Source organism: Mycetomoellerius zeteki, unplaced genomic scaffold (assembly GCF_001594055.1).
Source record: "Mycetomoellerius zeteki isolate Tzet28-1 unplaced genomic scaffold, Tzet1.0 scaffold98, whole genome shotgun sequence".
In the NCBI taxonomy this organism is placed as follows: domain Eukaryota; kingdom Metazoa; phylum Arthropoda; class Insecta; order Hymenoptera; family Formicidae; genus Mycetomoellerius; species Mycetomoellerius zeteki.
In genome coordinates this window covers 843,356-869,108 of record NW_017258021.1, presented here as the reverse complement: position 1 = coordinate 869,108, position 25,753 = coordinate 843,356, and the positions used below count along the sequence as shown (strand labels likewise).

The following is a 25,753-nucleotide window of genomic DNA, read 5'->3' as shown; positions in this document are numbered from 1 at the left end:
AAATACATAAGTATATAATATCTTCCATAATAACGTAAGCGTAATGTAAAAAAATGTTTTAAATATTATTAATAGTTAATATCAGCGCGAAAAGTGCTTGATCAATGAAGTAATAAATAAAAATTTTTAATATTCATTTTTTAAATAAGTTCATTTAAAAATACAAAAATAAATGTAAAAAAAAATGTGTCAGCAAAACAATTTATACAAAAAAATTGTGATAAGAAAATTATCTAACTTTGAATAAGTCTGAGTAGTTCCGTGTTAGCGACGTTGAGGAAGAAAAGTAGACAAATGGGAGACATTGCAGAGACGTAGCACCTAAGGCGAGAAAGAAGAAGTGATGTTCGTACTATTAACCCGGGGTGGTAGAAGAGAGACCTTTGCTGCTCCAGGATCTTCGTTGAGCGCCATTACGCCGAGAATAAGAAATAATTGCATGGTACAGAGGGTCAAAGTCGTGAGAGCGACCTGCTGCTTGTGATCCGCCACAATACCGGCAACCTTTAATCTTGTCTCGTCCCTATTTCTCTCCTTCAGTTCACGACTCATCTATCTTATATCCTTGTGTACTGACCGTAAATACGGAAGCTCCAAACCGATTTTATCGCGACGGACTGAGCCGAAATCAATTGCTTCCTTATATACCGCGATAAATTGGAAGGTTCGATGATGGTGTTACCTCTCTAAGACCTGTTAACTTTTCAATATATAGTTTTATATAAATCATTTCGCTGAATCACGACCACAGAAAGTATATCTATTAAACGTCCTTCCTCTTATCATCAGAAGTTCATCACTGTTAAGATTGATCAACATTATGTAACTATTACGATGATTTCTGATAGTGAATTTATTCGTTTATGGAACTGATTATTAGACATTCGATTTTTATGCAAATATTTTTTGCAGACATAAAATATGCAAATTTGCACAAATATGTAAATATCCACAATATGCGCAAATAAATATTCATTTTTAAAATACGTTTTTAATGACACAAATTTCTATTTTTATGTTAGTTTTCTAAATCTGTTTTCTAAAAAATATGAAATTGAATAAGAATCTGATGTCTACTGATTATTAAAACTATTAACTATATAGTTGTGCCGCAATTCCTAAAACCTTATTTAACATTTGAGTAAATAAATTATTTTTTCTCATAAATTCTATAATGTTAGCTGCACTGCAGTTCTTAAAAACTTCTTTAACAAGTTAGAATAAATACAAAATTTTCTTTTTTCAAAAATTCTATACACGCGCATATGTTATAGTATATATATATTATGTATATATTATGTATATATTTTCATTTTATTCAGTAATACATTTTATAGATTTATTTCTTATTGTATAGTAAATTAATATCACAAATAAGATATAGATATTTTTAATGTCGTATATCGACGTTAATATAAATATTGACAACAATAACTACGTTAAAAATACAGGTATTAATTTATCTGTTGTAAAGTATGGATGCTAGTATGCTTATCTACTGTAAATATTTGAATGTATTTGCAGCAATTTACGCTCCGTTGGTAAAGAAATAGCATTCGAATATAGACATATCAGTTGGTAAAGAGAAAGTTTCGATTATCGATATTTGAAATACTGAAGAGTATCGACATTTGGTATTTTGTACCGACTGAGTAAATTCTTGGACATGTGACAAATTAAATATTATTCTATACATAAATAATTTGTATTCATGGAATAGGATTATATAATTTGAATACTATTAGAAAGATTTTTATTTATCATATGATTAAAACACATTTGTCCATCGTGCAATCAGATTACAAGAGATGGTGCTGATCATCTTATTTAGTACGTATTGTTATTTTATTGGTATTTTATTTTATGTCTTTATTGAAGCAACATCTTACATATGAGCGTAATTGAAGAAATTTATTCATTTTTTAAATAATTTATAGTTATTTAATATATGTGTAAATTACGTTTTAATTAACATAAATATAAACACAACTTTTTAAATAAAAATTATTTCATAAATATATTTTCCATACAGCCATAAATTAATATTCATATATTATTAATCCATATTAATTATATCACAAAAAAAGAACGAGAAGATATAAAGAAATGTAATCAAAATAAGTTATTTTAAATGGAGACTACTCATATTACATATATATATTATTGCTAAACTTAAACTGAGGTTTATGAATCATGAATTAATGCACATAGCTGAAAGCTTTATACAGCTAGGCTCAATAAAAGCGCAGTTCCGCGTTTTACCCAGAAGTCCGAACCTTGTGTTCCAGCTTTGAGATCTACAGCAACTACGAACGCAGATCTCATTTGGTCGCCGCTCCTCTGGGGGTAATAATAACAAGGACAGCTGTAGAACTCTGCGAAAGTTAAGCGAATGTTGGTTGTAATTGAAAGTCTGTTTCTTCTAGCAACCAGTGGCGTATTTGCGCGCGAAGGAAATCTGCAGAACGCAGTAAAATGATTTTGATATTTGCATGGTTTTACCTTTGACTTTCTTTTTAACTTGCTCGACAGGTCGAAAATGAATCACCGGCATGTTGTATACAAGTTGTATGGGTGCGGGCTCGATAAGAATGCCATTCTCTTTATCCCAGCCAGCACCTTCCAGAAAAATAGATCGTACGTATACACCCTCCTAAAGTAACATTATACAATTAATAAACTAAAATGTACAATTGTTCATAAGTATTTACGATTATTAATATGATTATTAAGTTACTAATTGTAATATCACAATTAGTAAATGTAATATACCTTTTGCAACGAGTTTATCAATTTTCTACAATGCATGTAAAGAACGATTTTGCTGAAGTATCTATATAAAAAATTAGTTAAAAATATATATATCTGAAAATATTAAAATAATTATGTATTAAGATACTCAAGCTGGTTGCTAGAATATCAAAATTGTTTGCGACATTGCTTATTACGTTTGAATTTCCTGTATTCAGTTCCATAATTATTTTGATAACCAAGTTACTTTCGAATCTGTATTTAGTTAAATTTTTAGATACTTTAATAAAATCGTTCTTTCTGTGTGGAAAGAATCTATGGAAAGAATATAAAACACAGCGAATGTTATTTATAATAAAACAATTTTTCGCTAATTTTACACAATAACATACTCTCTAAATTCTTTGGAGTGAAATCTTGTTCCAAAGAGTGAAATTTCACTTTTCAAAGTGAGATTCACTCTAAAAATTTTAGAGAATAATTAATACATTTTATTGCTTATTCAAAAATAATCGTAGCTAAGAAGAATAGAATTTTCATTTCAAACTTTTTTTCTAAGCCGGACAATTACAACTTACAATGAACAGCTTATATGTATAAATGTATTATCCAATAAATACTGTTATTCAAGCAAGGAGTATAAGCTTCTTATAGTAAAATAGTGCTCGATATTAGTCGTCCTAGAGACTGGTCCGATGAGCAATTAGTCTAATCGCTTGTAGTTACCACTGGCGGCTCGATTATAGCAGACTCATCCGTTGAGAAGACAGTAAATTCCCACGACAACGAATCGATAGATACGTTCCACAACCTCGCCGAAGTTTGTAGTACCGCAGTAAGGAATCCGGTTGGAAATGTATACGCAGCTAACCAGAAGAGCAATGGCGGATGAGTAGTTTGAGCCCAATTGGCGAAGTGCTCGACTCGATTGATTAGATCCCTCGTCCAGGCGCCAAGCAGTTTCAAAGACGGATACGTGGTCAGCCATAGAGACGGTACTCTCCCATTGTATATGCATGTGAAGATTTCTTCTAACTCTCGCGACATCAACACTGATCCCTTAATTCCACGTTGAAGGTCCTTAAGACTATCGTTAATTTTTATCAACAATGCGTTATATCGTCCAATCTCTTGAAGAAGCACCACTTCCAGCGGTGTTTTATGTGGCCCTATCAGTTTCTCCGTTGTTTCATAATCGATTGTTTTCGGTATTTTTGAGAGAATATCGCTCGCAAGTTGCATTACCTGCGAGACACGAAAAGATTGAAATAACTCCATTGACCCAATATGAGATAACTCAAAAAAATTAATAAAATTACGATAACAGAATATCCATAAAAGCACACACAGAAATATCAAGAGTATTTGCATTAATTCAATAATATAAAATCTAGCACATGCTTATACGGAATGATTTACTGAAATAAAACATCTAACTAAAAATTACATCCAGCTGAAAACTTAACTAGACATATGAAAATAATTTTGTTAGATTAAAATAATTGTGCAGAACTCTTAAGCTAATTGCTAAAATGGCAAAACTTTTTACGGCATTGCTCTCATCATGCTTAAATTTCCAACAAAATTATTTTCAGATCTGTGTCTATCTAAATTTTTAGATATTTCAGCACAATCGTTCTTTCCGTGTACTTACTCTCTTTCATGCTACTATTTTATTTTTCGATCGACCCGGAAAGACATAAGCTTTAAAATCGATAACTCCATTTATTTACCTTTTTCTCCTTATCCTCGTCCATTTCGATGCTGACCGTCTGTACTTGAAGACTCATTAGAGTTTGAAACATGTTTCTGGCTTCCATTATTAGACAAGTGATATCCGCGTTTGGATGCTGACCAAACGCTTCTGGCCTGTCGATATTCGGCAGAATCGCGATAAAGTCGCGGTAGGACTCTAAGGAGCCGTCGCGAGGCACGTAATAGGTGGGCAGTGATGACAAACGATAATGGGGGGTAGTCAGGACGTCTTCTGTGAAATATTGCTGGATGTATGTCATCAACAACCGGCGATCCCAGTCGTCGGTCACATGACCACCATAACAGACACCTGCTATGAGATATTTCAAAGATTCCCATGGTGTAACTGGATATTCATCGAGGTAAACTTGCAGCAGGTTCTCGGAAACCTGGAACAGATATTCCGCTATTATAACGATTGTGCTTCTCTATCATCGGGCGTTTCTTTGACGAGACGAATTTAAACGTTACGAGAAACGTTATGGCTGGAAATTCCTGAGATACCGTCTTTCTAAATAGATTGCAAATAAATAAAAACCTTTCTACGTTCGCGCTACTCGCAACTTTTGCTCGAAAATACCTCGAAATCGGAATCGTTAAAGCTGTAGACCACGTTCCAACCGAGTTGCTGGAATTTCTTCCGTTCTAGAAGAATAGAGTGAAAGAAGATCAGCGTGAACAGCAGCTTTTTATATTTAGACTTTTCTTGGCACGAGTCGAACTGCGTTTCGGTGATTAAACTGTAAAGGCGCTTCATGTTCGCTTTTAATCCTTTTGGTGGTTCGGTAGTAATTTTTATCCCGGCTTGAAGGATCGATATAGGAAACTGAGGAGTCGGGCTTGAACTAAGCCATAATCTGTAAAAGAATTAAACGCTCACTTTCGAAACATTTGCATTATTACATCTAGTAGAGTTAATAAATAATTAGATTTTGTAATTACATTTTTTATAATAAATTTTGTTAACAGTTTTTATTTTATTCATTTTGCTATACATAAAATAAATTTAAAATTCTTAGTACTTTTCTTGATTTCTTTCGGTATTACTATATTGCGTGAAAAATAGCGTGAAGAATATAAGACAGTATTTCATAACTTTGGCATACCTAAATCTTGGATGTAAAGTTTGGCTGGAACTGAGCGTTTCCACGATTTTATCGAGCTTGGGCATCCAACTGAGCGAGAGGTGGCAATTCGCAAGAAATACCCAAGACCCTTCTTTGGCACCAATCTCTATCATGCTGTGTAGAGAATGAAATAATATGAAAATCACTGAATGAAATTTTATACCAAATACTGATCCTTACTGTGGACATTAATATTATTAAGATGTCATGCTTAAAACCTTTTTAAATTTTAGTTCACACTAAGAAGTAAAATACAACATCTTCAAGTCTTTTAACTCAAGTATCTTAAGTACAGGTATAAATATGTTGTACAATGTATGAGCTTTTTATAATTAACCTCGTAGCAATAGGAGCCTGTCCCTGACCGAGCGATAACGTTAAGAAATTAGAAGTCATGCCCTGATTGTCCGCTAATTGCATCAGTACACCGGTAGGATCCACACCGGGCGAAAGAATGAATATCAATGATGTCCGCGCTACAGAATCATCTAACGCTGCTTTTAGATCAAGCACAGGAGGTTCTACGAAACTCTGACCGAGATTGCGTACGATATAGGTCATGATACAGAAAGATATTCTGTCAGGTCGACAGCTGCGGATGAATAACATTTTCTGAAATTCGGTGCACCCATCCTCCCATTCGCCGACCAGCGGTGTAGCTTCCGGCTCTGTGCTAATGTACCTGTAGATGTTAAACGAGTTTATAAGAGAATATATATATTACATAAAAATATATTTTTGACAGATAGTAACATATTTATATTGAAATAAATAATTATAAGTATGTATAACTTTTTTGTACTTTTGTCAGAATAAGAAAAAAAGAAATTGGTATATTTGTACATATCCTGTGGATGTTGAATGGATTTATAAATATTTTCATGTTTTAATATAGAATATTTTAATATAACATATTTTCTGTCAAAAATATTTTTAATGAACAGTAACATGGATATAAAAAAAATAAATAATTAATGTATTAATATATACATATAATGTCATTTTTCTTATTTACTTTTATCGTCCGAATAAAAAAGGAATTGTCATATACGTAATTTAATTCTAATTTTTCTAACTGATTCTTCCTCAATAAAATTTAAAACTCCCTTTTATGTCCGTATTCGTAGTCAGACCTTATATTTAAGGCTTCCTTAAATTTATCTTTAGATATTCAGTAGCTAATAAAATAATTCGTAGAGCATCTGAAGATAAATTTAAGGAAGTCTTAAATATAAGGCCTGACCCAGTGAGAAATGACAATGGAATCGACGTCGAATCGATGTCGATTTGACATCGATTCGACGTCGATTCCATTATCATTTCTCACTGGGGACTATGAATACGGTCAAATATCTTAAGTATCTTAAGATAATTGACATATCAACATTCTTTTCGTGACTTTATTAGTACAGTTATGTGCAATTTAAACATACAAAGCTAAAAGAAGAGTATTGTGAAAATGGTCCGTCAAAAAAAGCTAAAACGTTGAAATAACGTGATGAAATAACAATGTGACATTGTACGACGTTGTACGCACCAATTGTGCCAATCTCGCGAGAGCTGCTCGAAAGAAGAAACGAGTCCGTGAAATCCAGGCAGCTTGTCGAGTTCCGTGATGTTGTCCCAAGTTTCATCCGGCAGCCACGGCACGGGTTTGTCCGGCTGATTTTCTCGGTCCAGTACGATCCCGCCGCGGAGCAGAAACGCGTATTCTCCTGGGATGATCTTACCTTGCGCATCCAATATCTTGACACACATGTGGAAAGAGAAGAGTAGTTTGTGCTGCTCGAACAGACCTCGGCACGTGTTCCTATTCGCAAAAATAAAATCCGTTAGATCAGTTTGTTTTTCTCTAAAACTGCACATTTCTCCTTCTATTTCGAAATATTCGCAAAATAGAAGGTTTGTAATGGCGTCACATTACATTGAAAAAAACATGTGCGCGCGCATCTCGAACTCAACGTTTTCCCAACATTGATTTATGATACTGTATAAAAGATAAGAGATTAATAAAAACAAGATACATTTTTCATTAAAAAAGTTTTCTCACCCAGATTATACATTACGTTATTATACATTCTCATTTAAATTAACGTTAAAAAATTCTTTTGAAAAATTATCGTTGGGAACGATATTGTACATGATTTTATGGAAAAGAGTGTTATGTATCCTATAATTATTATTTTCTAATGCAAATTGATGACAATCAAACAGTAAAAAAAGACAAAATATTCAGAAATTTTAATTGCAATTTTTTATTATTAATGAAAAAAATGGAGAATTAAGATTTTATAATAAAAAAAATTAAAAATTTCTGTACTCATTTACCTGTAGACTGCATATGTATGATAATCATTTAAGCTGTTGATTCTCTCGAACAAGTTTATTTTTTGGGGGCTTTTGTCAATGGAAAGCATAAACAGTGCGTTATACGCGTCGAGGGAGAACTGATACATGGGATCGATAATGTTCATGTCGTTCAAGATGAAAAAAAGAATCGAGGCTCGCTTCGAGCACGGTTGATATCCTTTTCTCGCTAGATCTATCTCTTTTTCTGTCTTTTCAGCAACAGCCAGAGATTCTTGAATGGAGATAGACGTTTCCTTTGATGTTTGGAGGGTATTCAACAAATCTAAGTCATCTAAAAGAGTTTCTCCCGCTACGCTCAGCAAACTAATAGAAAATGAATTGACATATTTTGTTATCTTTGCTAATGTAAACAGTATTAAGAGTTGAAAACAACTAATATATTACATTAGTTTATAAGTTTTTATATGTAAGAACAGAGTGGGACATTTTAATCATCCCAAGGGAATATCTCAGAAACTAAAAGAGATACAAGAAAAAGTTTCATATGAAAGTTGTAGGTTTTCTTAGGGGAAAGAAGGTGGATATAACGGGTTTTAGATAGGAGACACTATCAAGGCCAGGTCAGGGTCAACATGAATTTTTTTAATGGAAACCCCAATTTTTTATTACATATTCTTGTAGCACACCTCGAGAGCTTTCCAAACGCGCTATAATAAAATATTTTTTCATTATATTATTGTATATTAGGCGATTAAAATGCCCCATCCTGTATAAAGTCTGTTTTCGAAAGGTAATTTTCGGTGCTAAGTCCAAATCTGCTATCGAAATATTTTTATCAGGTCCGGTTTTTGAGATAAAATAGATATATATAAGACAGATATAAGATTTCACAGATAAAGATATAAGATAATTATACATATATAACGTTTCTTAATTATCATCAAATCCTAGTAAAAATGTTTGCCTTGCTCATCACTTATCACACTCAAATTATTCGGAAAAAAAAACTGATATACTATATCCTACATTTAACCCGACGGAATAAGATTAAAATTTAACGCCCTAAAATACGTTAAAAAAAGTTAATTTTTTTTCTTTTCCTGCACTAAAAATTATTCAAAATTTGTAAACTAATGTTATGTGCAGAATAAAATACATTGCGCGCACGCGTGTCTGCACTTCTAAGCGGAAAACGTTTGAACTTAAAGCTTATGGCAATTTCATCGATCTTACTGAAGTATTTTATCCTCTAGTTCTTTGAGGGTCTTTTTATTGGATGCGATTGTGAGAACCAGATTGTCTTTCTGTTCTTCGAGTTGCGGCTTCTCTTTCCTGACTACAATTGCTAGGAGCTGCGCTTCGAGCCCTACACGCAGGACACAGTTATATTCTCTAATCTTGTTCCATCTTTCTCTAAAGTATACGGTAAGACTATTAGTTACCCTGCTCCTTAATGGTAAAGTTGCATAATGTCGTTTTAGTTGAAATCTCTGGAGCATAGTGGGGATTCGAGAGTTTCGTAGTTATAAACAGGCGGAATTGTTCATTGTAAGTGATCATTTTATCGTTAAATCGGATCATCACCTGATTATCTGCAGACATAGAATAACGGAAATGAAACAAAATTTATGCTGTATCTGCGTTTTATGGTTACTCTTTTCTATAATGAATTAATTATATTTGAGTTAAATGTAAAAAATGAAATTGATTTTCTTGTATTATTTTTCTTTTTATATAAATAGAAATTTTATATCAATAATCATTACTAATAGATTATTAGTAATATATATATATCACTATCCTTTAATTTTAACGATTAACTAAATTTTTTAATTTTCTGCTTTAAACTTTTTTGTACAAATGTAATGATTGCATTACATTTGTACAAAAAAGTACATTTATTTGTACATTCTTGCAATTGTGCAAGAATGTAATTGTATGATACCATCATTAAAATTCTACCTGATTTAATGAAAGCTTTTTGAAGAATCGGATTCAAACCAGGATCGAGAGTTTCGGTGATATTTTCGAGCAATACGGGGTGTCCGAACTGAATTGCTTTTTCTAGAACTCTCATAAAGTCCGCTTGACCAAAGTCGATTACTTTCAGTGACTGCAATTGTAATTGTTACATTAAAATGACAAAGTAAATTCTCTGATTTCACCCGTTTAAAATCGTTTTTCTCTGTCTCTCATATTAGATATTTAATTTATCCATTAAATCCAACATTAATGACGTGCATATTGCTGGAGGGCCTAGTTAGTTTCTTTGACAGATATCGGTATCGCGAATACCGGGCATTTACGTTTTTCGCTTCCATATTTTTGATCCACTTCACTGCCTGACATTGCGGATCGATTACGAGAGGCCAACGTGTTCCCCGTGTCACTATGATGCCGTTCTCTATGCTGAATCCATCGGATGGTAATCCTTGAATGTTCCACTCTCTGATTGTCGACGGATCAGCTAGGAACTTTTTCACATCTAAATTTGGCGATGTTGGTATTCCTCTGTTATAAACCTTAACCGTACGATAAATTACATTAATCATTTATTCAAATTATCATTTGAAACACTAATCGCTTCTATAATATAATAAAACTAAAAGTGAGATAGATTAAATATATTTTAATCCGGAAAAGAATTATCTGATCAGAGATCAAGTTATATCTGGTCACAGATAGGCTCAGACATGACTTCTCATGCAGTTTTGATCATATATGCTTATTTATATTATATATATACATATTAAACATTATACATAGCGTATAATCTGATCTTTGATGCCTCATGTCCGCACAGATTGGGTCATATATGTTCATATATGGTTACATTGTAACTATATAAGGGTGTAATCCGATCTTCAATATCTTATCTCTTTGAGCAGATCAGTCACATATATTCAAATATGAGATGTAATCTGATCTTCGATGGCTCAGATCGAGCCATATTTGTAATTGAATTTCTTTGAAACAATCTAGATCTAATTATATCTGTTTAAATATAATTACATTTGTACTCGAATACCAAAATACTTTGCATCGATTCCTTCATATTTTTTAATCATACATATATTACTGGTACGTATTATTGATTAGCGAATTATGGAATAAATTCTGATCGGAATTATTCAATTATTCTCTAGATTTCTATTGTGTTTTTTTAGAGAAAACAATAATTCCAATCGGAATCCATTCTAACTTGTTCCATGATAGATGCCCAGATACATATGGTAAATAATTATAACTAATCTCGGTAAAAAATTTGCTATATTAGTCATATATATAATCATATGTGACTATATAAAATTCTATAATATAATAAAATTCTATAATAAAAAATATAAATAAAATTATACGTAATCCATTACATAATTATATACATTTTATATAATGCTGTCTAATTCTTGTATATAATTATACAAATAAATTTCTTATTATGTATTTACATATAAATGTACATAACATTTTGTATATACATTTTAATACATGTTATACATGAGAAAAGTTATTCCAGATGTTATTCGACATATGTGAAAATCAGTAGAAGCTATAAATATTTTGATTCATTTGTGAAAGGAATATATTTAACATATTCCATCTTTTTAACATTATTTTTGACCAGATATATCAGCTATACATTCATTAACACTCAGTGTTTATGAATAGTCGCAGTAGCAGTTTCTATACGATATATCGCAGAGATTAAGCAGCGTTAGATGTAGTTTCGAGTGACCGCTTGGAACCATCATATATGAAATTAATTACCAAATTTAGGGAGAAACGTTTTTTTAATCGTAATTTTATTGTGTGTATTGTGAAATATGATGCTAATCAATAATTATTTTAACAATATTAAAACTGAATTAATTATATATAAAAAATTATTTTACCGGGGTTAGATATATGTATTATATATTTATATTCAGATAGAGACAATTTATAAATCTGGCCAGATTTGTTAAACCAAATATGATCATATCTTGGCAGATCTAATTCTTTTTTTCCCGGAAAGTTATAAGACATAAATATAAAAAACAAAAATTAAATCTCTATTTTTTAATTAATAATACTTATTGCAAAAATGACCGAAGTTGCATATAGTATATGCCATTAATTTGAAAATTTTACGTAAAAAAATTTTTATATGATTTGATGAAGAATTACGAAGAAAAAAAGGAAAACGAATTTTCAATTTACCTCCTTAGACCAAATGCCTATTAGTTCCTGTCTGTAATTGGATACAAACGGACCGAGGTAAGACACGAATCCGGTGGATATCAAGCAATCACCCGGCAGCCAGTCGAAAGACTCGGTTAATGACGCTACAGTATTTTCCCATAGAATTCGTTCATCAGACAAGCGGTCCACCAACATCCCGGCTCGCTCTAATTTCAGCTTTAATAGTTTAGCCTGAGAGAAAAGAGAATGTAATTATAAAATTACATTCACATGAAATGCATTTCAGCGAATGCAAACAGAAACGTTTGATAAAAGTAAAAGAAAAATACAAGTGTTAAAATATTTATTAAATACATATTTCTTTTATTAATATCACGGCTGATTAATTTTATCAACAGCATGTTAAAACTTATTATTAAACAACATACATATTAAAAATTGTTATTGCGAACATCAAAGATCAAAATTTCATTGTAGAAATAACTTCGTAATTAATCTGCGCTACATCGCGGAATAGACCTCGTTCTCTCATCATCAATATGGATTCGCCGGATTCGCTCGAAGGAATACATCTTGTCGATGGAAATGCGAGTAAATGCAAGCTTCTGCAGTTACTAAAGCACAAGTTTGTTAACTATAAGTGTTACCGGTGGACGGAGTCGGATTGGACCAAGCCGACTTCCTTCACCAGACCGTGCTCTCGGCTTTATGCGAGGTCATTTCCGGTGTTCTAAAGCAAGTGTAAGAAAACATGGGTGTACTCGCCAGCCTAATCAAATCCTCCTTTTCTTTCATCTTCGCGTCGTACATTCGTTGTAATTTCTCGAGCTGCTCGCGTGAGTTCTGCAGCTGTTGCATTGCCTCCTTTAAGGCCATTTCCTTCTGTTTCAGCGACTCCAACGCGATCTGTAGTTTTTCCCGTTTTGGCGCTACGATTCTGCAATACATTGTGAAAGTCTAATCAAATTTTCTACAATGGCAGAATGACGCAGTGCAGCGGATGAAATTAATCAATTAAATAATAGTAATATGTTACTTTAAAGATCTGTTTTATGTATTACATAAATATGTTACTCTTTCAAAGAAATTTAATACCGCAGGTACTAAATAGTCGTGATAATTAATTATCTATTTTAAATATTAAAAGCACTGTTGTTACCGTAAAATCAATTAGAATAACTTTAACTCTAATTTAAAAAATGTCTAAATAGCATGTATATCCAAAATCAGAACATAAGACATTTTAAAATAATGTCTTTAAAACATTTTTTAATTTTAATCTTATATCCTGATTTTAACATACGTGCTGTTTCGGCGTCAAAGTTATCAAAATTTGGACCAAAGTTATCCCATTTTATGATAAGGATTTTTAATATTCAAAATAAGTAATTAATCACTAATCAATTTAATATTTACAGTATTAGATTTCTCTAATGGAAAGTCATACATATAAAAATAAAGAAAAGAGAAGTTCGACAGACACATACGTTATGAACTTGCTTCTTGATTTGGATAAGTTACCTGTATAACTTGCCGTAATTTTCCATAGCTATCACCCACATGCAAAGTGACTTAGCTGCAGCAGACACCACACCGACCTTTATAGGATCGAATTCAGGATTGGACGTGTACTTGGCTATTGTTCGTAGAACTCTGTCCGATATATGATCTTTGTCGAAGTCACGAAGCTAGAAATCAGATCAGAGCGAGTTAGTTGGAAATGAATGAGCTTGTCAGTCGCAACATTGTCGTTCACCGTATTAATGAAGTTCACGTCACTAAGTTGGCGCTTTGCTTCCGCCCACGAGGGTTCCGAGTTTTTTAGGATCATCACCGCCTCCATCACCATTTCGACTTTCGGCGGCGGACGCGTGAAAGATTTTATTTCAGCTAAATCTTTCTTGCTTAAAGTTTCCAACGCCTAAAATAATTTGTCATTTCTTTATCACGTAATGTTCTACTTAAAATCTTATTGTTTCAACTCTTAAACACCGCACTATATGGAAATAACACACTGCGGTATTACATACCCACTTAATTCGATTGCTTATAATTTTCATAAAAATAAACATCCTGTAAAAAAATTTGTTTCAATCAAAATACTAGGTATTACGAAAGATAATAGTACCTAGAAAATTTATATCTTTATTTATTATTAAAAAAGACATGGACTCGTATTTAGAACGCGTTTTTATCGATAAATGCGTGATTTTATTTCTATAATTCTGTAGTACATGTAACGTGAACTTAAATGTGCGCTAACATCGTTATAAGCGCGTTTTAAATATGGACAATAAGCAACGGAAAGTATTGGAACAGCTTTGAAAAAAGAAAGCCGGGTATACCATATTAAAAAGAAATTTAAGGGATAAATAAGCTTTTTAGATACATTCAGTTCTTTGATAAAATTCTTTATAAAAAATAACTTTCTATGAAAAAGAAGACAGTTATCTCTTTTCATTCTCATATTCTCAACCGAAGAGATACATTCTTTTGACAATAAAAATTTAATTATCGACCAAAATCCTTTTATTCTTGGTCGCCTATAATCCAAAGTCATTGTTATCTTAACATTACGTATTCATAGCATTATAATATCAAGAAAACTGAATCGCTTAATTAAACATCACATAAATTAATAGTTAAATATGAGAAAAAAAATTAGAGAAGAAAATTTTAATATATTGTTTAAAATTGAATGATGTTTTTAGAAGAGAGATAATTCAATAATGACCTTGATGGCCTCGTCCAAGGCAGGTTCGACAGTCTCCAGATCAGCCCTTGCAAGCTGCTCGAGCTTTTTAAATTCTTTTTGCTCCTCGGCGATACGAAGTGATTTGGCGGTGATCTGTTTTTGTGTTTCATCAGCGTCACGGCTTTGGTTTGCTACGCGCATTGCAAGCGTAGTACGGTTAAAAGCGGCGAACGATGCAGGCGGATACCGTATGATTAATTAAGTGCACGAGGAAAGTTAGAACCAGGGAGAGCGTTAAAAGCAATAAGTTTTTATAGATTAATCTGATAAACGCCGTTGATAATATATCACTGTCGCGTGCGCCGTGTACCTATCGTTACGAGGAATTCTTCGCACTCCCTCGTAGATTTATGAACTTGCTGCTGAGTGACTTCGAGCTCCGCCGCCATTTCTTTAACTTTCACCCGGGTATCGTCGATCTTCGAGAGGCCGCCGTGAAGTTTGTTCGCTTGATCTGTTAAATCTTGTCTCTTTTTCTTTAACATCCTGCGTGATTCGAATACCACCTCTATTTTATTTTTATCGAAAAAATACTGAGAAAACCGCAATAAATATTGTTTATATCAGATGTAATTATGTTGTTTTAATATCGGATTTAAAATGTCGGAAATGTCTGACAGTGTTATCGACATAATGGTGTATGGACAATTAGTTTCATGATTGTAATATATATGCACATTTATAATACTATAAATAGCATTTATAATATTATAAATAGCATTTACACGGAAAGAACGATTTTACTAAGATATCTAAAAAATTAACTAGATACAAATCTGAAAATTTTGTTGGATAATTAAAATAATTATGTAAGACACTCAAGATAATTTCTAAAATGTCTAAATTTTTTATCGCGTTGCTCATTGTGCTTGAATTTCCTACATTTATTTTCATGGCTCAATAAAATTATTTTCAGATTCGTATATCTAGCTAAATTTTTAAATATTTGTGTAAAATCATTCAACCGTCTACTGTATGAAGACGTAATTTAACGAATGTATCCTTACAAACTACTGTTTTGAAGTTACCGTCGCGAAAGTAATTGTCCGGACAATTACAGTATCAATGATTTCTTTAAATCATTGTTCCGATATATGTTCAAAATTATGATTTTGTGCACGCATAATAATTTATATTTATATTTGAGCAACTAATTGTGGAACTAATGTTGTCTGCACACTCTAGTTTAAAAAATGGCTTGAAAAAAATCATCGATATTATAGTGCACTGTCCGGACAATTAGTTACATCACTGTATATATATATATATATATTTATGTGTATATAGTATATGTTTGTGTATACGTATATATATACACATATATTCATATATCGCATTTGTTCAATACTCACTCTTTATAACCGACTACCAGCTCGATAAAATTCACGGGAGTCACGTAATTGTAACGCTTCATTTCAGCGGCCATTCTGTGAGAGAACTGGGACACGGTGTCGTGGATCAAAGAGAATGATGCTGCAATTCCATCGCGCATTCGGTCCTGCAACGGTGGCAATGGAATGGCCGTCGCGGATTGTCGCGGTTCCTGCAGAAAAGTGCATCCTCGTAACGTTCGCGTCCGTTACAGTCGCATAAATTTTTTAACCAGCTGTATCCTATATCTCTATCGTTACTTCGTGCTTGCTGGACGTAATAAAATGGTTCCGTATAAAATATGTTCATTTTATGCCAGGATTAATATGATACTCATTCGCTTCATCGTCTAATATTCTCCAAATTAAAGCCAACTGCATTTAATACATGATTATTTCAGATGCGTGATTATCTATTCCATTCGAAATTTTTATTCGGATTATGACGAGAAAGTATCTTCGTTTTGTGATATTAAAAAAGGGACGTAATAGCTCCAAGAGTCATAAATGCATTAAGACTAAAAGCTGCATGAATAATAAATAATCTAGAAATGAGACGCCGTTTAAGAAGAAATTCTTACAAAGAAATGAAAGAAACTCATTACGGTAGTTATACATATATTAAAAATATATGAAATTTTATGGATTTATTGATGATGGATTAAACATTTGTTTGATGTTGATTAAAGTATTTGCCTAATTGCGACAATATACTTCTGCGTATTTTTTTCGCGCATCGTGTACTTTTTGATACAATTTTATTTGCGAAACCTGATACAAAACTTTCCTGGGCATCTTGGCGAATTATGAATATCAAAAGCATTTTTGAGGTATCCAAGCGACCAATCTCAGCCTCGGCCGATGCGATGGAAAGAAATGCGCCAGACGTCCGCAGACGTCATCAGGGGCAAACCGTAGATGGGAAAATAATCGGATTCGCTGAAATGGTCGGCAAGAAGAACGGGGAGCAGGGGAGAAGAAAGATAGGGGTGGGAGGAGGAGAAGAAGATTGGTGGTAGGAAACGTGCGTTGATCGTAAGAATCGAATCGAATGGAATCGATCGCGCGGAAAGGGGAAGGGCGTACCTACCACTTTATTTTCGCCGGTGATAGTGAGCGTCAGATTGAGATTCATGAGGAACTTGTTGCCAACTTCGAGGAGAGCTTCTCTCGGCCATTCCAAGAACCAATCGATGGTCGTGCAATTGATCAGGGAAGGGTACTGCCGTAATCTGTTCCTGAAGGCATCGCCGATCGGGCTCATGCACAGGATCAAATGCATATTGGCACGCGCCCTCTCGATCAGGAAGGAATATACCGTCTCAGTCGTTGGTGTCTTCCCATTCTTCGTTACTTCCTTTGATAGTCTATTTTTAATCTGGGAAACGTAATATATCCTGGAATAATACCCTTCTGTACTATTTTCACAGTTTCGTAGTTGAATTATTGTTAGACAAATGGAATTTATATCATTATTAGAACATTTAAACTGTCTGAATTGTACATTATATATGTGCCGTATTAAATATTTTCACTCTTAAATTATCCTTAATATGTGCAGCTATTCGTATCATTTATGTGAATTTATCTACACTTTTTATTTACATACGCTTATAATTATTTAAAAAAGTATTATCTCTGATATCATTAAAAAATTTGTAGGAAAAATGTATTTTTCTGTATTTGTTTTAAAAATAATTTAATATAAATTAAATATAAAAATATTATTACATATAATATTTTAAATATAATCTTCCAATTTTTATTAAAAAAATATTTAAAAAAATTTTATAAGATTACATTGCTTTATAAAATGATCAATCCAATAATTCGATTAAAAATGTTTTAAAAGTATTGATTTCTAACATACGATAATCTCGGTGATCTATAATGGACTATATTGTGTTAATAAACAGAGCAATATGTATTTACGCACCATTATATTAAATATGGTATTTGTATAATTAACATTCTTGTGATTTTAATAATACAAAAATTTTCCAAGCACTTTTAACGTATTTTTCATGATACAAGATAAGCAAGAAGAATACGAGACAGAATAATTAAATGAGATATAAATTTCATATGGAATTGGAAATGGCACTTCCGTTATCCTTTTAATTTCGCTGATTCTCTTTTCTAAGAGAAAACGCCCTAATAGAGTAACATCACGGATTATATACAGATGCAGATGAAATGACAGTGGCCGTGGAGCGTATTAACCGACTTACGTCCTCCATTTCGTCGCTCTTGTAGAGATTAGCCACTTCGCCAGTACTCAGCATATTGTTGACAATTTCCAGAAACTGCTCCTCGACTACTTGAGTATCGCTGAAGAGGAAACTGGTCGGTTTGTTCTCCACCCCGGTTATTGAGTATAGAGTCTTGAGATCCTCGCGAAATTCCGGCGTCCTATATTGCGCCGTAACGGCAATTTGATAGGTGGACAAATCGCACATGTAACTGCTGATACGCGAAAGTGATTGTCTGCCGCTACCACCGATTCCAACCAGAAGAACATTACCGCAAGGCTGCAAAAAAACCAATCTCAAATTTATAACGCTATTTAAATTAAGAATCAATTACCGAATTTAATAAAAAATATCGTGATACATATATATGTATAAAATATATAAAATTGTAATATCATCACTGTACTTTTAACAAGATATCGTCAGATAAAATGTTACCGTTATAAGGCACGTCACGTGAATTACTAACCTGCGATATTACACGAACAATACGACATACATGTTCAATCGCATCGCGAAACAGAACGAGATCGAGGTGCACTACGTCAGGAGAAACATTGTACTCATCCATCTGTTCTTCCACGTAGCGCCTTATAGAACCAATATCAGGAAGGTCTTCGTATATATCCCAAGCATTCATGAAATTGCCTGTAGACATTCATTTCAAAATGTCTTGATTTCCAAAACATAATAAAGCTAATAATAAAATAATAATAATAATATAATAAACGAACAAAATAATAATAAACCAATAATCCGACATACATTAAACATTAATATTAATAGATAGCTAATGAACAGAGTTAATGTTAAAGGTAGGGGTATTGTGCGCGTTTACCGAAAATGGGACATCTTTTTTCCGGACAGACATTATGGAAGGTCAACTCGAAGTACTTTCCGAGCTGATCGTTCAGCTGAGTCACGAACCACTCTCTGTCCCTGAAAGAAATTGCTCAGCATTTTTTTCTCCTGTATTCCAAGCCAAATTAAGTTAATACCCCTTGAGCGCTTACTTCTCGTCAATAAGGCGATCGCAGAAAACTCGGAAACTCTCGTGGACCCACAATCGTAGGAAGGTCTGTCTCGAATACTGATAGTCCTTATGGCTGCGCAGCAACCCCTGGAAGATCTGTCGAGGATCGATAATTTTTGTATCTGCTGTTGTATCTACTTTCGTGCGATTATCGCCAATTGCTTGTCGATTTTTAATCGTGATACGATGTTTACCTTCGAAATATCTCGCAAGTTAAATAAGTAATGCATCTTTGTTGGAGTAGGAAGCATCTTCTGGATCACATTATTATATAGATCGATCGAAGCGAACGTTATCTCATTTGCTGAAATAGATAAGAAAACATTTTATGTAATTGTCAAAATGCAATTATGTTCAACCGTAGTTATTTTGAGCTTACATATTCCTTTTACTTCAGTGTAAAATTCAGAAAGTTGTTGTTTCAATATCGTGCCATAAATTCTTATAATCTGCTTTTCATTTGGAAAAGTCATGTTAATGACATTGAATTTCGTAACTAATCGATTCGTGATGACATTGCGGCCTCCACCAGGTGGTCCCATGGCAGTTATTAATTGTATCCTCTCAATGTATCTTCTCATTTGCTTCTGGCGATCGTACCTGTCGATTTTATATATTTGTATAAAACAGACTTTTCATTTTTACATATTTCTTGCGTTGCGCTTTTTTACTTTTTTTCAGGTCTTTTGTCTTTTTTCTCATTTTCTTATAATTTGCATATTATAATATTACCAAAATCCATAATCGATCCACTGCCGAATCAATTCCAATGGTGGTTGCGATCCGTATTTTTCTTTCATGGGCATATTAAAATCATCCATGAAAACAATCATAGTCTTACCACTCGTAGGAACATAAACTCCTTTCTTTCGTTTCTCCAGCCTGTTTTCTATTGCATTCTGAACCAAGAGAGTCAATGTAAAACGTTCATTCAATATTTAAGACTATTATCCATTCAATATACGTTCAGAGCCTTACCTGTACGTTACCGGATGTAGTTTGGGCCGACATATTTACAAGCAGAACAGCGTATTTTGTGTCGTCTAGAAGCTCAAGTACCGAGTGGATAGTGGACGTTTTTCCTGTACCCACCGGACCTACTACGAGCACCGGAAAACCATTCGATAGAAGAGAACTTACGATGTAATCGTATCGTATCGTGTCTACAGTAGGTACTATTATCTTGTAGAATGGTAAGCTATATATTGAGTCAAGGATATATTAGATTTCGACAGGAAATGATATAACTATCAGCGCTTAGCAATTTTTAAATTGATGGGCATAATTAAATACGATTAATTTAACTTAAAATCGTTCCTTTACTTCAAAAGTGATACAACTAAAAAATTAAGTTTTTCAGAAAAGAGGAAAAACTATTATTCAATTTAACAGAAAATTATTAACAAATCAAATAATATTGGTAAAAAGAATATATTCTTAAAAACGTGATCAAATATCATTTTTGTCATTTTCGTTTCACAACTTTCAAATAACCTTTTTTAAGTGTGTTGTGACGATTTTAATATCCTACAAATAATTATAATAAATTTGGAATTCACCAAAAGTAACATAATTCGAAATATTACTGACAGTTTATTTTGGTCAGCTAAAAGACTAAATTTAAAATAAAACATTTCCTTTTTCAAACTTTGATCACCAAAACTATTTTAATTCTAAAACATTCTATGTAGAAAACTCTTCCTTTTCTTTAAAAACCTTAAGAACCGACACAAGTGTTACTTGCAAACGAACTGTGAAGTTAACTTAGTTTACTTTTGATGACTGATAGAATAATTTTTAAACTTCATTCATTCATAATAATAACTTGAAAATTTTTTAATTGTATCAATTTTAAAGTAAAGGAATACGACTTAAAATATAGAAATTACATCAAATTCACAAAATATTCTAATTTTGATCTAATTCTAAAGTTAAATTTATATCATAATTAAACGATTTAACACTATAAGTTACAATCGATCAAAAATATTAAAAAAGATTACAATTTATTATATATCTTTTAATGAAATAAAAAACAATTCACACTTTTTTAGATTAAATTAGAATTTCATGACATATTAATTGAATATTATCATTTACCCGGCTTGAAATTTCCACGCGGGCGGTAATTTTTCTTCCCATAAAATAAAAGTCCGCAGACGTGCATCCACGTAATATTCGTAGACTGTGTCCCGTAACGGAAAGAAATTTTCAATTTCTCTTATGAATTTATCCATTTTCTGGCGACCGTCCTCATTGACCGAGGCGCACAGTGACCATATCATGCTGCAATGTAGAACTGCATGTAGCTATTTAGTACTCTCAAACACTATTACCATATCATTAACTTAGAACTTATAGTTTAATATGACTTGCAAACCACCGGAGAGAACTGCAATATCAGTGTCACTTAGAAATGTCCAGGAGCAACTGCTAATATTCGAACTCGTGCTTGGATGGTGGTTGCGAATTTGTAATTTTGTTTCATCGAAGTGGGATTGTTGCATCCCACGTAGTTCGCCATCAAGATGCGTTTATTTAAAAGAAATTTAAGAGGCTAAACGTACCAAAAGAAAAACCATATTTTACACATGTTGGAGAAAACATCGCGATCCTCGCCTAATTCCACACCGTTTTGCGGAGTCGCAAGTACTTCGAGAAGTTTGCAAAGCGACTGAACGGCATTTAATTCGGTGACAGGCACGACTTCCTCGCAATTCCGTCGCTTAAATCTTAGAGTGACATTGACGTGACTCTCGAACAGCCGATTCATCTAATTGAAAAGTAATGGAATTGTTACGCTTCACTGGATCATAACTATAATTTTCAATCAATTTTAGGAAGGTGTCTCTTACTTCATCGACGAAGTCTGATTTAGCGCTATACTTTTGCAACCACGAATCGACATAAGGTCGCCAACCGAAGTTCTTGTAATCATTATAAATCATGCCCGCTCTGGAGATCGACGCAGGAGAGGCGGCGGCCAAGTCTTGCACCTCGAAGAGCAACGTGACTTGATCGGGCATAACGATTCGATCGTTATTTACCAGGGTTAGTACCTTATAACGCAATGCTTTTATTTTCAGGAAAAGCACTAGTTAACCTTATGCAATTTCACCCCAAGAAAAAAGAGAGGAGAAGCAAAGGATGAACGAAGTATACCTTGTTGTCATCCATGACACTGTTCATGTTCTCAATCCAATCAACGTCCACGGGTCCGTCAAAGAGGATCCACTTTTCGTCGGGGGTATCCTCTATCAAAAGAGCGTTGAATTTTATAGCATGTTTCCCAGGCATAACTCGCGTTAGCGAAACAAGCTTCTATTTTAATGATTTTGCTTATATTCTTTCTTCTTTCCATTTTATTTTCATTATATAATCATAATTATAAAATCCCAAGGGTGATACTTTTATATTACCTAATTGATGTGTATGATGCAATACTAATATTTTATTCTGTGCATTTTTATTCCATATTTGTAACGAATATCTCTTATAAAATTTGCGAATTTGCATAAATGGCGTTTTTCTCTTTCAGAATTTATATTTAAAATATATCTTCTACATAAGCAATTCTGAATTATGAAATGAATGGAAGGTACTTTCTATTTAATGATATAAATTAACGCAAACATTGTTTTATCTTTCTTATAGCATTCAATGAATAACAAAGATAGAACAACACTTATGTCGATTTGTCATCAAATGGAAAACTTCCAAATATATATCACTTTACTTAAAAAATGACACAACTGAAAAATTAAGTTTCTTAGGAAAGGAAAAAGTTATTTTCCAACTTAACAGAAAATTATTAACTAATCAAATAATATTTACAAAAAAATATATTCTTAATATGATCAAGAATCACTTTCTAGAAACTGACAAGAATCACAGTAATAACTAATAAAAAATCACGTTTCTTTAATTGTGCCACCTTTGAAGTAAAGAAGCGATATCTTAATAGGTAGATCTTTAATATTATAGGTACATCTTAAATATCTTTAATAATCTTTTGTATAAATTATTGGATACATGGTTTCTCAGTGTCTAACATACTTATTACATTACACATATTACATCGCAATCAATCAAGTGCTTTACCGGAACAAGTTTTCCGCATGATGGACGATATCACTCCGTCGAGCCATTCTCCAGTGAAAAGATTGTACTCGCCGTAGAGTTCACCGAGACTCAGTGCCTTAGGATTAATGGGATGTACGTGAACGGTGTTAAAACCCGGCTTTCCATCGCTCTTCATTGTCGTCATCGTATTCTGTAAAATCTTCCACGTTGCGGTTTTTGCGGTGTTTGACGTACCGACGATCATCGTTGAGTGACGCGAGCTCTTCGTTTCGTATAGTTCTATAACTTTCGTCACCATCATGGGAATTGGCTGCAATCAGGATAATGTAGGCGATTGATTAATCCTAAGGTAACCAGCTAAATGACTTATCCAGTGATTAATTCGAATAATTTCTATAATTATGTTTTTGCTAACGTTGAAGATTAAATTAAAGATTAGAATTGTGATGATCCGAGAAGGATATTAGTTTAACATACACAAATTGATATTTGTAAGCGTTGGATCAGCGTAAAAAATTTCTCGATAAATGCTCGATAAATGTCCTTAGGGCTGACATAAAAATGCGTTGGTCGCTTCCAGCAAGCGAGAGTTACGTTATATATATCCTTCCTAAGTAGATTACCTGCAGCTTCAACTTGATTGCCTCGCTGGTTATATAACTGATAATTTCCTCGTAATCCACGGTCGGTACGTCTACGTTGGGGAAAAGATCTATGGTGATATCGAGGAATAGTGGTAGGTCATCCGAGGTAAGCTTGGCAACATTCATATCTTTCATGGCGAGGATAATTATCTAGATAACATTCAACTTGGCTAATGCAAGTTCTTGATAAATGTTCGCATAGCACAAGAAACTGTTGCGTTTCTTTATAAAGGTTTCAGGTAAATATAGTAGCATAAAACATAACAAATAACTTGAATTTATATTATTCTTCTTCTTCAATATCTGAGCAACATTTTGTTGCTTTTGGGATAATAGATAGTAAAATTCTTGCAAAAGATTAAATTCATTCGAATAGTCACCTCTTCATCAGACAAATTGGAATACAGTCGTTTCTTTTTGCCAGCATATCGGGTCAGCGTTACTATACCTCTCAAACCGAAATCGTAATGATATTGCTTACTAAGCTGCTGCTGGGCGAGTGAGTACAAAGTAAAAATCTACAAAGGAAAGTATTATGTAGAATTTTCAGGAAATCTGATATCGAAGTAATATTGAAATTACTTTAAATAAGTACAAAAAATGACTTAGAAGTTATTATTGAATTATTTAGTCTATTTAACTTTATTTAATATTTATATAATATATTTAATATTTGACTATCAAAAATAGTTTCATAAATATTTATTGATATTATATATATTGTATTATTATTATTATTATTTATAATTTACAAAATTGAAAGGTTTTCTACAAAAACCAAAAAAGTCCATTTAAAAAAAATCTGGATTATGGCGCCAAATCATTTTCTATTAACAGCTTTATATCGTGAACAATTTTGTTCCGGTAGAAATTAAACAGAAAACGGGAATTATAAAGCCGTCCACACTTGCAGCAGAACATCGCAACTGTAACACCGTTGAGTAACATCCATCGTAACATCAGTGTACACCGCGTAACATCTGACGCGATATCGTCGTGTGTTAAATATTCGGTGCGATGTTACGGGATCCACACATTGCGTCAGTGTTACGCGACGACGTTGCCGTTACAGGAACTTTACACGTTAAATAATACTGTCAGTACCCAGCAAATGCTGACAATGTTAATGATGATCGTGTGTGATGAATTGATGTAGAACATTGATAGTGAGCCGAATTTCTTCATTCTCTAGCATTAGTTGCATCACAACAATACTGATGTTCAAGAATCAAATTTAGATCACCATTAATTAAAAAAATTCGTTGATACTGATAATATTAGTGACCGTGAAATTCCGCGTTATAATATTTTTTTGTAAGTGTGGACACTGCTTAAGGGTTTAATATTTGCAAAAAATGTTTTTGTTAAGAACAATTTGTAAAATTTTGTAAATAAGAAATAAAACATTACTGTTTTATATACTTTAAATAATGTTTCCTTCTTTACATTTATGAATTATTGCTGTTATAAGAGATATAGGATAAATAGATA

At 32.9% G+C, this 25,753-nt stretch overlaps 1 protein-coding gene across 1 annotated transcript in view; it reads right to left on the bottom strand.

The window, feature by feature from the left end:
- Positions 1–2,220: 2,220 nt before the first annotated feature.
- Positions 2,221–25,753, bottom strand: part of kl-2 (dynein heavy chain 2, axonemal kl-2) — a 53,141-nt gene continuing 29,608 nt past the window's right edge. Inside the window, exons 28-63 of the mRNA XM_018461023.1 lie at positions 24,643–24,780; positions 24,242–24,412; positions 23,637–23,928; positions 22,698–22,789; positions 22,391–22,594; positions 22,103–22,308; positions 21,636–21,821; positions 20,514–20,733; positions 20,268–20,434; positions 19,915–20,135; positions 19,730–19,839; positions 19,516–19,631; positions 19,341–19,441; positions 19,002–19,150; positions 18,482–18,781; positions 17,341–17,628; positions 16,233–16,423; positions 15,191–15,366; positions 14,860–15,011; positions 13,882–14,046; positions 13,647–13,813; positions 12,891–13,062; positions 12,144–12,356; positions 10,250–10,465; positions 9,906–10,056; positions 9,386–9,535; positions 9,177–9,309; positions 7,962–8,306; positions 7,171–7,443; positions 5,971–6,315; positions 5,613–5,747; positions 5,087–5,363; positions 4,485–4,895; positions 3,478–3,996; positions 2,503–2,653; positions 2,221–2,375 (exon numbers count right to left, since the gene is read on the bottom strand). Coding sequence (XP_018316525.1) covers positions 2,221–2,375; positions 2,503–2,653; positions 3,478–3,996; positions 4,485–4,895; positions 5,087–5,363; positions 5,613–5,747; positions 5,971–6,315; positions 7,171–7,443; positions 7,962–8,306; positions 9,177–9,309; positions 9,386–9,535; positions 9,906–10,056; positions 10,250–10,465; positions 12,144–12,356; positions 12,891–13,062; positions 13,647–13,813; positions 13,882–14,046; positions 14,860–15,011; positions 15,191–15,366; positions 16,233–16,423; positions 17,341–17,628; positions 18,482–18,781; positions 19,002–19,150; positions 19,341–19,441; positions 19,516–19,631; positions 19,730–19,839; positions 19,915–20,135; positions 20,268–20,434; positions 20,514–20,733; positions 21,636–21,821; positions 22,103–22,308; positions 22,391–22,594; positions 22,698–22,789; positions 23,637–23,928; positions 24,242–24,412; positions 24,643–24,780 — 7,458 coding nt within the window. The remainder of the gene's footprint in view (positions 2,376–2,502; positions 2,654–3,477; positions 3,997–4,484; positions 4,896–5,086; positions 5,364–5,612; positions 5,748–5,970; positions 6,316–7,170; positions 7,444–7,961; positions 8,307–9,176; positions 9,310–9,385; positions 9,536–9,905; positions 10,057–10,249; positions 10,466–12,143; positions 12,357–12,890; positions 13,063–13,646; positions 13,814–13,881; positions 14,047–14,859; positions 15,012–15,190; positions 15,367–16,232; positions 16,424–17,340; positions 17,629–18,481; positions 18,782–19,001; positions 19,151–19,340; positions 19,442–19,515; positions 19,632–19,729; positions 19,840–19,914; positions 20,136–20,267; positions 20,435–20,513; positions 20,734–21,635; positions 21,822–22,102; positions 22,309–22,390; positions 22,595–22,697; positions 22,790–23,636; positions 23,929–24,241; positions 24,413–24,642; positions 24,781–25,753) is intronic.